The sequence below is a fragment of the Neolamprologus brichardi genome, chromosome 15, assembly GCF_056152115.1.
Source record: "Neolamprologus brichardi isolate AB-2024 chromosome 15, ASM5615211v1, whole genome shotgun sequence".
Taxonomy (NCBI): Eukaryota; Metazoa; Chordata; class Actinopteri; order Cichliformes; family Cichlidae; genus Neolamprologus; species Neolamprologus brichardi.
Window position 1 is genome coordinate 12174146 of NC_142118.1, and position 12785 is coordinate 12186930.

Genomic DNA, 12785 nt, shown 5'->3' on the forward strand with positions numbered 1-12785 from the left:
GTTTGTAAATGCCAAGAGCAAACTCATGTAAACCTTACACATTAACCCAGTTTATTTTTAAGGAAACCTAAAGAGCAGGTATAAAGGATTTGGGATAAAAGAAATGTAGCTTTTGACTAAATAAGTTTAGATAGTGCTTTTCACAGACTTAACAGCTACAAAGTGCCGAGCAACAGTTAAAATGCAATATCAACAGAGAATCTTGTTAAAGCAGAATTTAAAAAAAAATCCCAAACAAACAAAAAAACAAAATGTCAGCAGGAGGCCTGATTAAACAGAAAAGGCTTTAACTGTTTTTAAAAAGCCAGCCAAATGGAGCTGGAGTGGTAAACTGGTCCAGAGTCTTGGTGCTACAGACTGAAAAGCTTTGTCCCCTCGAGTCAAGCAAAACTACAAATGCTGCAAGCAGTTTGTAAATGTCTGCTGAAAGGCATGGAAGTAAAAAGATTTAATTTGCAGGGTGCAAAAGCTGCTGTACTCTACTTTATTTGAAATACATGTTAGGATTTAATTCAACTTTGACTATGCAAGCAGTGGGATGTATGAAGATATTTCAGCCCAGAAAATAAATGTGCTTCTGTAAGCATTTCCTGCTATTTTTTTCACATTGTTTCAGAAGCTACAGACTCATGATCTCACATCATGTGCTTAAGTTTTCATGTTTGAGGAACTCTCCGGTTTAAGTCCTTGGAAATGAACACGTATGATGGAGAGAACACGTCCTATGATTGCTTATTTATACTATCACTTTTTTCTCATGTTTGTACACATGATGTCTGCTGGCTTCACTGTGTGTGTATTTTGTGCGCTTCCTCTCAGACCCCCTGTTTGGAGTCAAACCTGTTGTGCAAAAAGTAAGGGACAACTGAGAGGATCAAAGGTGAAGGGAAGTGAAAACAAAGGGATGTGTTGGCAAACTCTACTCATCCAGGCTCCTTCTGTTGACCTTTGACTGCCTCAGTTAGTTCTTGGAAAAGAAAATGATGCAAATATTTAGCATAATTTTCAATCAATTTCCAGTTTTTATTTGAAACTACATAATTGTGGTAAAACATCTATGATGCTGCATCCCACTTAACAAAAAAAACCAATATATATTCTTTTGTTTTGTTTTGTTTTGTTTTGCCTTTAATCACATTCATTTCATTTGCCTTTTGCATCTAAAAAAGTCCAGATTCACTCCCTGCCAGACTTTTAATACTCAACCTTACTGGCTTTATTCTGCACGACAAAACACAAGAACTCAGTTTTTTTGTTCTACTTGGATCATGTGATGTGGATGCTGGTGTGTTTGCTTGAAACATTCAGTTTCAGCCTCGGTCTTTTAAGTAGAGTCATGTGAAAAAGAGAGGTTTCACAGGACTCGTGTGCAGTGCTGTGAAAACTTAAGTACACCCCATGATTCAGTATCTTGTAGGACCACCTTATGTAGCAATAACTCGAAGTGATCATTTTCTGTATGACTTTATCCGTCTGGAACATTACTGTGGAAAACCTCAGGCCCACTTCTTATAGCGTTGCTTTGGCTCATTGAGCTTTGTGAGCATTGTTTATGTGCAGATGGCCTCACATTTGACTCTAGCGTAATTTGGTATACAGAGGAGTTCATGGTCAACTCATAACTACCCAGTCCAGGTCCTGTAACAGCAAAACAACCACTATGCTCGACAGCTGGCACAACGTGTTTGTGCTGATATCCTGTGTTTTGTTTTGTTTTTTATCCCCCCCACACGTGCTACTGCGTTATGGGCAAACATCTCCACTTTGGTGTAGTCTGTCTAAAGGACGCTGTTCCAGAAATCTACTGGTTTGTTTAGGTTAAACTTTGAAACCTGCCATGTTCTTTTTAGAGAGAAGCAGCTTTCTCCTGGTGACCCTTTTTAACAAGCCATATTTGTTCAGTCTTTTTCTGATTGGACTGTTATGACTGAGGCCTGTAAACACTGAGATGTAGCTCTTGAGGTTTTTTGGAGATTCTTTGATCATTGCATGGTCTGACCTTGGAATAAATTTGCTGGGACGTCCACTTCTCGGAAGACTTCAGCATTTTGCTAACACCCGCCTAAATTCTCCAGACCAGCAAACTGCCAAAGTTTCTGCTTTTTATAGACACTTCTTGATGATCGGTTAGTAAAGTGGATTTGATTAGCATCACCTGGTTGCTATGTACCCTCGAGAAGGTTAAAATAATGTCAGATGGAAACATTTAAAAGCCTGTTGATCAAGTCAATTTCAACCACGAGCAGGATGATGCTCGTGGTTGTCACTGAGAGCAGTGTGTCGTTTGTGTGTGAAGTAAAGGCTCGACAGGTGTAGAAACAATAACTAATTAACAGTTTATTATAACTTAATACACAAAACTTCAGCTGCTCTGTGTTAAACTTTATGTAAAAGTGAATTCAGTATGGAGTAAATCAGCCTCAAAAACAAATCTACATGTACAAAAGAAGTGAAATTATGAAATAAATGCTATTTTAATCTGAATTCACAAGCCCAACCATCAGCTGCACAAAATAATCTCTACAATGAATGGAAATGCTGAGTCAGTGACGACAGCAGAAAAGGACGGGCGCCAAGGTGATTGAGTTTCCAACCAATCAAACTGACATTTCATAAACAATTAAACGTTGATATGGCAATCGCCGTGACGTCGCACTCAATGTCCTGCTGGCCGTTTTGTTCTGCGATTCAGTACCAGAGCTCATTGCCTATTTATGAAGTAATAAGACACGGCCAAAACAGTTCGAGGGTAACGATTAGGCCATATCACTTCCTCCACCCTTAAAGAGCAGCAGTATCACATCCCTCTCTTCAACGCCGCAATCAAAATACATCCTGGTGAAGGCAACAGATTGAGAGGTGGTGGAAAAAGAAAGGGGCAGAAGTGAAAGCAGTGAAAGGAAGAGGCAGATTAATGCAGAGTGCAATCATTTCTAATCTTTGCTGTAGCCACTGTGATCTATTACATCAGATTTTTATTAGTGTCTGAACCGGTGTACTTAACCGTGGTCGCCCCTCTCATAACCAACAGCACTTCTTAATCTAACTAAGAGTTCACCAGGTTTTATATGAGCAAGGTGGTGATAACAGTTTTTTTCTTTTTTACCAACTTGTCAAGTTTTGTTGTCTTTGATTCAGTGGCTCACATTATAACAGGAGTAGGTCCAAGGAAGATATTGCTTTCTTTTTATTTTTTTGGGGAGTGACTATCCCACAGAAACAGGCGAAGAGTCGGGACTTTTGTTCGCCGTTTACAATGCCTGTCAGGGGTTACAGGGTGACGATCAACACCTTTTTGGCTGCTTTCCCAGTAAGATGAGTCATTTCTTGCTCAGTCAGCAGAACCAAGGTCTTGTCAGACAGAGAGAGAGAGGGGAAAAAACAGCTGTGCATGCAAGCAGGCACATAGCACTATTAAAACCAGAGGTGCTGTCTTCTGATGGGTTGTTGGAGTCCTGATGTAAATATAAGATTAGCCATGTGAGCCCCATCTGTTAGTCTTTAGGTAACATAAGTACTAGAAGTAAGTTTGCCTTTAATTTTGCAGACACACTCACTACCACACTTTGTAAAGCCCTTTGGACTTGCAGTGTTATCTCTTGACTCCCCATCAACAAGCCTATTGATGTGAAAGGGCATTTTGAGATTTTTATTATAGAAATGAAGAGAGAGGCAAAAATATGAAGTTTCTACTGATTTGTGGCGGCTTTGTCATTATCATGCTAAAGATAGCAGGGGAGGGTTTGGTATTCTGTGTTTTTCTGTGGGATCTTTTTCTCTTGGAGCCTGTTGTATTATGACAGCTGCCCTCTCCCTGTTAAAATAACATCCCCGGGAACTCACTCTTCCTCACGTGCACACGGGTTGCAGGCCAACACCTCTTCCCCTGGATTGTCGACCACTGTACATAGGGATTTGTGCATGTGCATGTTTATGCCTGGCATTACAAAGCCATAAAAGAAAGGTTACTTTTACTCCCAGATACCTCTTTCCCCTTCGTTTTTCTTTTTTCCGTGTGCTCCCTAAGGCCTCTGCAGTTCCTCTGCGTTTCATGGAATCCAGGGAACGTTGCTTCCTCCCAGTGTTGCTGTGTGCTGGACCAGGAGCTGCTGGTCTTGGAGTGGGGGGGGGGGGCACGCCTCTCCTCTCAGGAAAGAAGGCGCTTGGCGAGACCACTCCACTCTGATAGCCTGCCAGAACATACACAGATCAGGGGGAAAAAAGGAGAATGAAAAGGGACCGGGAGTGGCTGAAAGAACTAAAAGGCTACTCGGGTCCGGTTAATTCCTGCAAAGATTCAACTTTTACTCACAAGTCTTTACACAAAGAGAGAATTATGGTTGAACTACATAACATCAGCTCTCACGGCTGACTCTGAAGCTTATGATCAAGACTTTCTGATAACTTAGCATGAGTTCTGTAAGCCTGCGGGACAGGTAACCCTTTGCTCATCAAGATGAACAGGCGTAACCCTAGAGCTGTGTTTGAAGAGTGGGGACGAGGAATATCCTCTTTATCTGTGTACAACGTTAACACAAAGTCTGCATGTGCCCAAACTTGGTATATAAAGGTATCGATTTTTCTCCTTTACTGTTAAAAACAGGTTTCATGGCTTTTCAAAGGGACGTGTTTACATGGAAAAACTTCTGTAGTTGTTTTTCAGAGAGGAGGACTGCTGTTGTGAGCCTCAGGGCTAATTTGAAACATGTGGTTTTTGTGTGAGGCTTTTTAGACATTTTGTTTTGCCACTTTTTATCAGAGAAACTCAAACAGACAGAAATTACAACTTTGCAAATACACGAGAAAACCAAATAGTTTTCTGTGAAGCAGACCAGATTAGGACTTCATACCTCGGCAGAACTTTTCTCTCTCTCTCTCTCTCTCTCTCTCTCTCTCTCTCTCTCTCTCTCTCTCTCTCCTTTTTTTTCAGAGAAACAAGAGAAGCAGAGAGAGAGTGCAGAGAAGATTGGTTCCTGAAACTGTTGTTCTGCCCTGTGATTGGTGAAAGCCTGTTGCTAGGCTTATGTCAGTGTTTGAGAGTTTTCCGCTTTCTCTCCTCTGTGCACTGATAGGTCAGGTTAGAACTGGTCTGGTGGACTTCTGCCACTTGTTGAACATCCCCACAGTTTCTGCGGTTCCCTCGCTTCTCACTGCATGAGAAAACACGGCAGCCGCAACGCTGAAAGACACACGTGCAGAATTTACACCCGGCGTCGCTTCCTCTCTGTTTTTAATTCTTATGAACTTTTTATCAACCTCTTTATTGGTTTAAGTCTGTTGTTAATTCTTCCGGGTGCTCGTAAAAGGGAAAAACAGCTGCTCTTTCTGAGCATTTGAGAAAGCAGCTGCCATTTTTTAAACTAATAAATGCGAACTCTATTCTACAGCCATCACAGTTTAAAACCTTGAACTTTTCTGTGTCATTGAACTTTACACCTTTTTCTGTGCTCTTTTATGCTTCAGTGCACTTTGTATGGTTGAAGTAGCTGTAAAACATTTGTATTTAGTTTTGTTTTTGAGGCATGATAGACTCATAAAGCATTTAAATAACTTTGTGGAACATAATCCACTTTTTTTCACAGGCTCGATACATTCCTTCGACACTGTTAGCCTTTTGCTTCCTTCTTTTAAATGTGTAAGCTGATGCTCCCATGCACAAAGCACACAAGCTTTGATGGCCCCTGTTTCATGCATTAAAGGAAGCTTATGTAACCCTCTGATCAACAGCATCTGGCCACAAAAAAGGGATATCATGAAAATGTTAGTAAAAGTAAAATTACTAAAGTTTGCCTATACACTTAATTAAGTGTATAAGCAAGACGATATGCTGAAGTTCAAAATGAGCATTAGACTGGGGAAGAAAGGTGATTTAAAGCTGGTCTAAATATTTCATGAACTGATCTACTGGGATTTTTCTACACATCCACCTCTAAGGTTTAAAGAGAATGGACTGAAAAAGAGAACATAGTCAGTCAGTGAAAGTTTTCTGTGCACAACTGTGTTGTTGATGTCATGAGAATAACTAGAATGCTTTGGAGGCTGGGAAGGCAGTAGTAATTGAAATAACCATGTGTTACTAACAAGGTATGCAGAAGAGCATTTCTAACTGCGCATTGAACCTTGAAGCAGAGGGGCTACAGCAGCAGAAGACCACACTGAGTGTGTCAGCTAAGAACGGGAAACCGAAGCTACAATTGACATGGTGTCACCAAAATAGAAGATTGGACAATAGCTGCCTGATCTGATGGGTCTTGATTTTTGCAGAAACATTCAGATAGTACGGTTAGAATTTAGCATAAGCGAGACAGGATAGATCCATTCTGCCTTGTATTAACAGTTCAGGCTGCTGCTGCTGGTGTATTGGTGTGGGGGATATTTTTTGGCACACTTTGACAACTTTATAGGGAAAAAGTGATGGGGATTTCAAGGGGTAAAAGTTAAATGCTGCAACCTAACTGGGTATTGTTGTTGACCATATTCGACTGGTCCAAGAGTAAGAAAACATTCAGAAAACAGTGAAATCGAGAATGTAAAGGACAAATTCCACCAAAGTGTGCGAGACACATTGCATGTTTACAGTGCCACAGGGGTTTGCCGAACGTGGCTAAGACTAGCGGTCCTGGCATCAAGCTGCCTTTTTTTCCCTCACAGGTTAAGTTTCACATGGCTGTACTGCATGTGGTTGCGTATTGACCAAGTGTGGTTCTAAGCCTGTAACTCAGCCCACATAGAAATATTGTATTGGGTAAAACCATGCTGGTTTAACTCTGTGCCATCTGCTAGTGGCGAGTGACTGCATGACATTTTAGACCCAGCGGCTAACCAGGGTTTTATTTGGTGTTCGGATTTCTAATCGCTCACGCTGACCTGAATTTGTTTACATTTATTTTTTTTATTTTTTTTTACTCACCTCTTTTCTTGCTACCTTTAGGTGTCATTGTGTGGTCCAAAGTAGCTTTAAAAAAGTTTACCTGCCTACAGTCTTATGTCATTTAAAATATGTAAACAGACATTTATGAACAAAAAAAAAATTTCCCCTCCCTTAACTATGAAAGTTCATTGAAATATTTTTTATTACCATTAGTGTAACTAGTGGAAGTCTGTCCATTGTTCAGGCCCTTCCTCAAGCAGATAAGTATCTGAAACAAATATGAGATGATTCCTGTTGTTTGCAGAAGTCTTTCCCTTCGTTATAACTAATCTTTCCAGTGTTCTCTTAACCCTGATCCAATCACACACACACAGTGACATCTTCAGAGTGGGTCAGCGGCCATCCCAAATCTCAAAGGTCACTTGCTAATCGCCCAGTAACAGCTAGTGATCCTTTCAGTTTAATTTAAAGCGTTCATTGGACGTGTGGCCTTATTTCTCTTGCAGCAGTGAGCCATTCAAGAACAAAGCGTGCAAATCAACGTCACTGTCGCTGACATCAAACCAATAACTGAGATGCTTAAAGATGTAGGTCCTCACACTCCCCCGAGACACCTGCAGTGTGGTTTTTTTAGTTGTCACACTGTGTTCTGAATCAGCTTCAGAAGATACACGGGAATGTACAACGTCTTAGAGGCGCCACATATTGAGGTGAGCAGTTCAGTTAGGTTTTGTTAAATTGTGTCAACACCCAAGACAAATGAGGAAACACACAAGGTTTAGCGGTTCAGAAGAGTCTGCTCAGTGTTAAAAAGCATGTGTGTTGTTTATGTAATTCAGGACTGTGTACTGACTAAAAAAAACCCAACATAAAGCTTGTTATCACCCAAAGAAATCATAGCCTTAATCAAGGTAGGGGCATGTACAGTATTCCCTGAATCACAGAGACTCTCCCTCCCCCCTAAATGTGAGTACAGTAAAGCCTACTGCGTAGTCAGTGCGTGGACTCTGACAATAGTGTTTGGCCTTGTCTGCGAGGCCGGACCCCCGCGCCTAAGCGCTTTTATGTGAAAAGGTTTGGTGTGTCGTCAACCCGAACGCTGACAAGCCTCTTCTGCAGCTTTGCTGAGCCATGGGGCTCCCGGCAGCCCTGGGAGTGCTGACTCCAGCCCTGGGAACATGTTTACTGCTGCCCTGCACCCCACCCTGTGGCATCAGGAGAGGGACTGGCAGAGGTGGTGTTAGTGGTGGCAGTGGGTAGTGTTGGTGATGAAGGTGGAGGAAGGAGAAGGGGGTGCGGGATACACACAATGAACCTGCTGAACATCGTACTATCGCGTTATCGGCACTGGGGACTTGCAGTGGGTTGACAAACTGGCAGGGCAGGCTCTTGATTGGCGAGTGCAGGGTCAGACTTGCCTTTTCTTGACTTCCTCTTTTTACTCATCGTTTTCTAAATTTAGCTTGTTTTTTTTATTGGCTCTTCCTCCAGAGTCGGTCCAAATGCTGATTTAATCATGACTTGTTGCTGTAAAGATTACCCAATTTCAGGACAAAGTTTGTCAAACTCTATGGATTCTTAAAACTTAAAGCACACTGTTGAACTTTTCTCCCCATGAAAAGAGTTTGTGTGAAATCTCTTAAAGGAAAAGCTCCATTTGCTTTGGGAAACATGTTATCTTGAAATATCGTGTGTCTGTCTCTTTGCAGCCACTTTGTGAATGTGTTAGTGCTTTTGTAACGTGGTTGCTGGCAGTCCAGAAGAAACAACATTTGACTCGCATGTGCTGCTGAACCATCTACCTCCTGTTCATAAAGATTTTCACATATAAATGCCCTGCATCTTGCACCTAAAACAAAATAAAAATAACCTGTGTGAATGAAATCAGATGTATAAATATAAAGTTTGCATCGCGCACAGTTGTTTTCCTGATCGTCTCATGTGATATCCCTCTGAGTAATCATTGACTTTGTGAACCACTGCGATGTGATAAACCAGTTATATGCTGTTCTACTGAATGTGTTATTGTCGGCTGGGATAAACAAAGCCATAAGAGAGCTGCCTTTCTTATCTTTGCTTCCTCCTGGCTTTTAAAAAAAAGAACTCCTTCGGTCAGCTTGATTGGTGGAGAAGTGGCAGCATCTGTGGTGTGATAGGCTGCGGTGGAAAACCACCAACTGAAGGGCTGTTGTTGCAGCAGGTCCTGCACCGATCCATCTCGATGATCTTTGCACAGTGGACCTCTACTTTTTCTGTTTTCTGTTTCCACTACTCAAGGCGAGCTGGGGGCTCAGCTTACACCCCCCCCTGTCCTCCAGTACAGCAACAAGCCAATGGGGAAGGTGGTGGTGCATGCTGGAGCTTTGAGCTTTGAGTGGTTGTTGTTTTCCCTGAATGCACAGATAAACTCCCAGATTAACCCACGCAGACTCCATGTTCAAGCTCCATTTTTGTCAGCAAGAATTATTTTAAGCATTCCTGCAATGTGATAAGCGCGACAGGGTGCTATTGATTTCAGCCTCAAGCCATCCTGTACTGATTGCATGTATCACTCGGCACACAGAGCTTAATACATGACAGTCAATGCAATCATAATTATTGGCAGCAGGGAACAAAAGAAAAAGAGAGAACTGATGATGTTTTCTTAGAGGGGGGCGTCTCTCAGCTCACCCGCTCCCCTCCTCCTCCTCTTCGCGCTTTAACCCCGCCCTCCAAATTTATCATTGGCTGGCCGGAGGCTGTTTTCCTCATGCGATTGGTTGCCGAGCGCGTCGATCACGCGAGCCCCGACTTATTTACCGAATGTATGAGCGAGAGAGGAGCGCATTCTGCTGCAACAGCTGACTGCCGAGCGCTGTGCCCAGTGCCCGGAGGAACAAAGAGAGGAGGCGACAGGCATCAAGATTACATGTTTTCGCCTTTTTTACGCCGCTGAAACTACACAGGTGCAGCGAGAACGCGAGATGAGGCACGCGGTCGCACCGGCAGAAAACGTGGAAAATCATTCGTTTGCGGTGACAGGCTTGTTCAAGATATGCACCCATTGTGAGCGGCTGGGCAAGAAGGTAAGAGAAAGACGAGAGGGGGGTAGAAACAGAAAAAAAAGAAAAGGCAGCTGTCGGTGAGCCTGCTCCGATGATCTAAGCCGGGATTTCTCTAGCTTATGTGGCGTTTAATTTTTTGTTTAAAAGCGACGTTTTCCTCTTTAAAGAACGAGCTGCAGTGCAGCCTTTTGTCCGGGCTTGTTTACGACTCGGGAGTTATAGATCATCTGAACTAAGAAACCCTCCGTGGAGTTTGGTTTCTTTGCTCATTTTGAGTTTCTGGAAGTCGACCTGTGAGTTTGACGTTTTTTAAAACGAGTGTCACTGCCGATTAATGTACAATTAGTGGTCATTCATTCATTGGCTTCATTGTGCGCTGCGGGACGGTGTCCGCTGCTAGACATGTCTCGGCAAGCAGCGGAAAGTTACAGGGCATAAAGGAGGCAGTGCAAGGGTTTCTATTGTGTTTTTAACTTTGAATCCGAGCAGACCGACGCGCTTTGTGTGTTGGGTATCCCATCAAAGGTGAATTGGGGTCAATTTATTTTTTGCTTTTAAGCGTAAATTCTGTTCCTGACACTGACAATAGTTGCGAGAAGCATCCACAGTCTGAACTCGGATATTAAACTATTTCTCTGCAGGTTTCTCTGAAAGTCACTCTGGGTTCTCACACTGCTGGGGTTAAAAAATGGTGACTGCAAAAGTGAGAAGTGGTGCTCGGTACTGGAAGTTTATCTGCTCTGTTTTGCGTTGAGATTTAAAAGCCTTGTGTGTTTCTCTCTCCCTCTCTTGTTTTGCAGGACTTGGGAATACGGATCCCAAGACCTCTGGGTAACGGACCAAGCAGATTTATCCCTGAAAAAGAGGTATGAGACGGACTGTAACCTCACTTCAGACCTCAAATATGAAATTAAGAGAAGAATCAGCTGATTTATTTATGTCCTCTTTGACTAGATCCTCCAAATCAGTAAAGTGGACTCCAGGACTCAATCGATATTTGAGGATGCGTTTGCAGCCCTCGGCCGCCTGGATAACATTTCCCTCGTGATGGGTTTCCATCCACAGTACCTGGAGAGTTTTCTCCGGACGCAGCACTACCTGCTGCAGATGGACGGACCCCTGCCTTTGCACTACCGACACTACATCGGCATCATGGTATGGCCAGGTTCAGCCTCTGACGTTCTCAGAATAAAACCAGGTCGACTTCCTCTCTGTATGAAGTCGTAAATCTCGCTTTTTCGCATGTCTTGCAGGCAGCAGCCAGACACCAGTGTTCCTACTTAGTCAACCTGCACGTCAACGACTTCCTTCAGGTCGGGGGAGATCCCAAGTGGTTGAACGGCCTCTTTGAAGCCCCGCAGAAGCTGCAGCAGCTCGGAGAGCTCAACAAAATCCTGGCCCACCGACCGTGGCTTCTCACCAAGGAACACATTGAGGTGAGAAGACAGGCAGGGTCTGCAGGGGTGGATGTGAAAAGTCTGATGTAACCAGCTGAGATCATGGGTGGAGGCTAGAGTATAGCTGCAGCTGTAGGATTTGGACAGACTGGAGGGTTTTAGCAGTAGAGGTGTAGTGACCGAGAGAGGAGAGCAGATCGAGCGTGATGGGAGAGAGGCTTTAATTTGAAACTGAAGGATGAAAACATATTTTCCACTTCTTGCTTGAAAGGTCAGCGATATTGAAGTCATTATTTGGCTTTCATCACTCACATATTTCCCCCTCCCTCCCCATCTCAGGGTCTTCTGAAGGCAGAGGAGCACAGCTGGTCTCTGGCGGAGCTAATCCACGCCGTGGTCCTGCTCACACACTACCATTCCCTCGCCTCGTTCACTTTTGGCTGTGGCATCACACCCGAGATCCACTGCGACGGTGGGCACACGTTCAGACCCCCTTCCCTTAGCCAGTACTGCGTGTGCGATATAGCCAATGGCAATGGTCACGCTAATCACCATGACGATTTGCTCGGCAATCAGGTAGGCGACTGCAGTGTTTGTGCAGAGGGATAAATGGTGATAACACTTCAGAGGTTAACCCCGACTATGCATTCTTAAAGGACATGTGCGGTGAGGTGGAGGTGCTGATGGAGAGGATGAAGCAGCTGCAGGAGTGCCGCGACGACGAGGAAGCCAGCCAGGAGGAGATGGCAACCCGCTTCGAGAGGGAGAAGACGGAGAGCATGCTGGTGGTCACATCAGAGGACGAGGAGTCAGCCCCCCCGAGAGACATCTCGCGCCACTTTGAGGACCCCACTTATGGCTACAAGGACTTCTCCAGGAGAGGGGAGCAAGTGCCCACGTTCAGAGCGCAGGTGCACATCAGACGCAACACTCATGATTTGTGGGGTGAAAACACGGTGTGGTCTGTGCTACTGTTACTGACTTATTTTCTTTGTTTTTGCAGGACTACAGCTGGGAGGACCATGGCTTCTCTCTGGTCAACCGGCTCTATCCCGACGTCGGACAAATGCTGGACGAGAAGTTTCACATGGTCTACAACCTGACCTACAACACCATGGCTACACACAAGGATGTGGACACCAGCATGCTGCGCAGGGCCATCTGGAACTACATACACTGCATGTTTGGCATCAGGTCAGACACTTGAGCTTTTTCTTACACAATGGTCAGGCAGCACTGTGGCCTCATTACTAACACCACTGCTTTGTCTTATTCAGGTATGATGACTATGATTATGGAGAGATCAACCAGCTCCTGGACCGTAGCTTTAAGATCTATATTAAGACCATCGTGTGTAGTCCTGAGAAGACCACCAAACGAATGTATGAGAGTTTCTGGAGGCAGTTTCAGCACTCCGAGAAGGTGAGATTTAAAGGGTGGATTGACTGATTGGATCTTGTAGTTGCTCAGTGA

The 12785-nt window shown here is 43.9% G+C and overlaps 1 protein-coding gene across 2 annotated transcripts in view; it reads left to right on the forward strand.

The window, feature by feature from the left end:
• The window catches only part of sesn1 (sestrin 1), a 67365-nt gene that overhangs the window by 51633 nt on the left and 2947 nt on the right, over positions 1 to 12785 (forward strand). The window contains exons 1-8 of one of the 2 annotated variants that reach the window (XM_006792478.3): positions 9675 to 9936; positions 10716 to 10781; positions 10870 to 11070; positions 11169 to 11351; positions 11652 to 11888; positions 11969 to 12223; positions 12316 to 12506; positions 12590 to 12734. In XM_006792478.3, the coding sequence (XP_006792541.2) occupies positions 9835 to 9936; positions 10716 to 10781; positions 10870 to 11070; positions 11169 to 11351; positions 11652 to 11888; positions 11969 to 12223; positions 12316 to 12506; positions 12590 to 12734 (1380 nt within the window). In that variant the 5' untranslated portion in view covers positions 9675 to 9834. Of the gene's footprint in view, positions 1 to 9674; positions 9937 to 10715; positions 10782 to 10869; positions 11071 to 11168; positions 11352 to 11651; positions 11889 to 11968; positions 12224 to 12315; positions 12507 to 12589; positions 12735 to 12785 lie in introns of those variants that run through there. The other variant, XM_087852553.1, reaches the window with a different exon arrangement.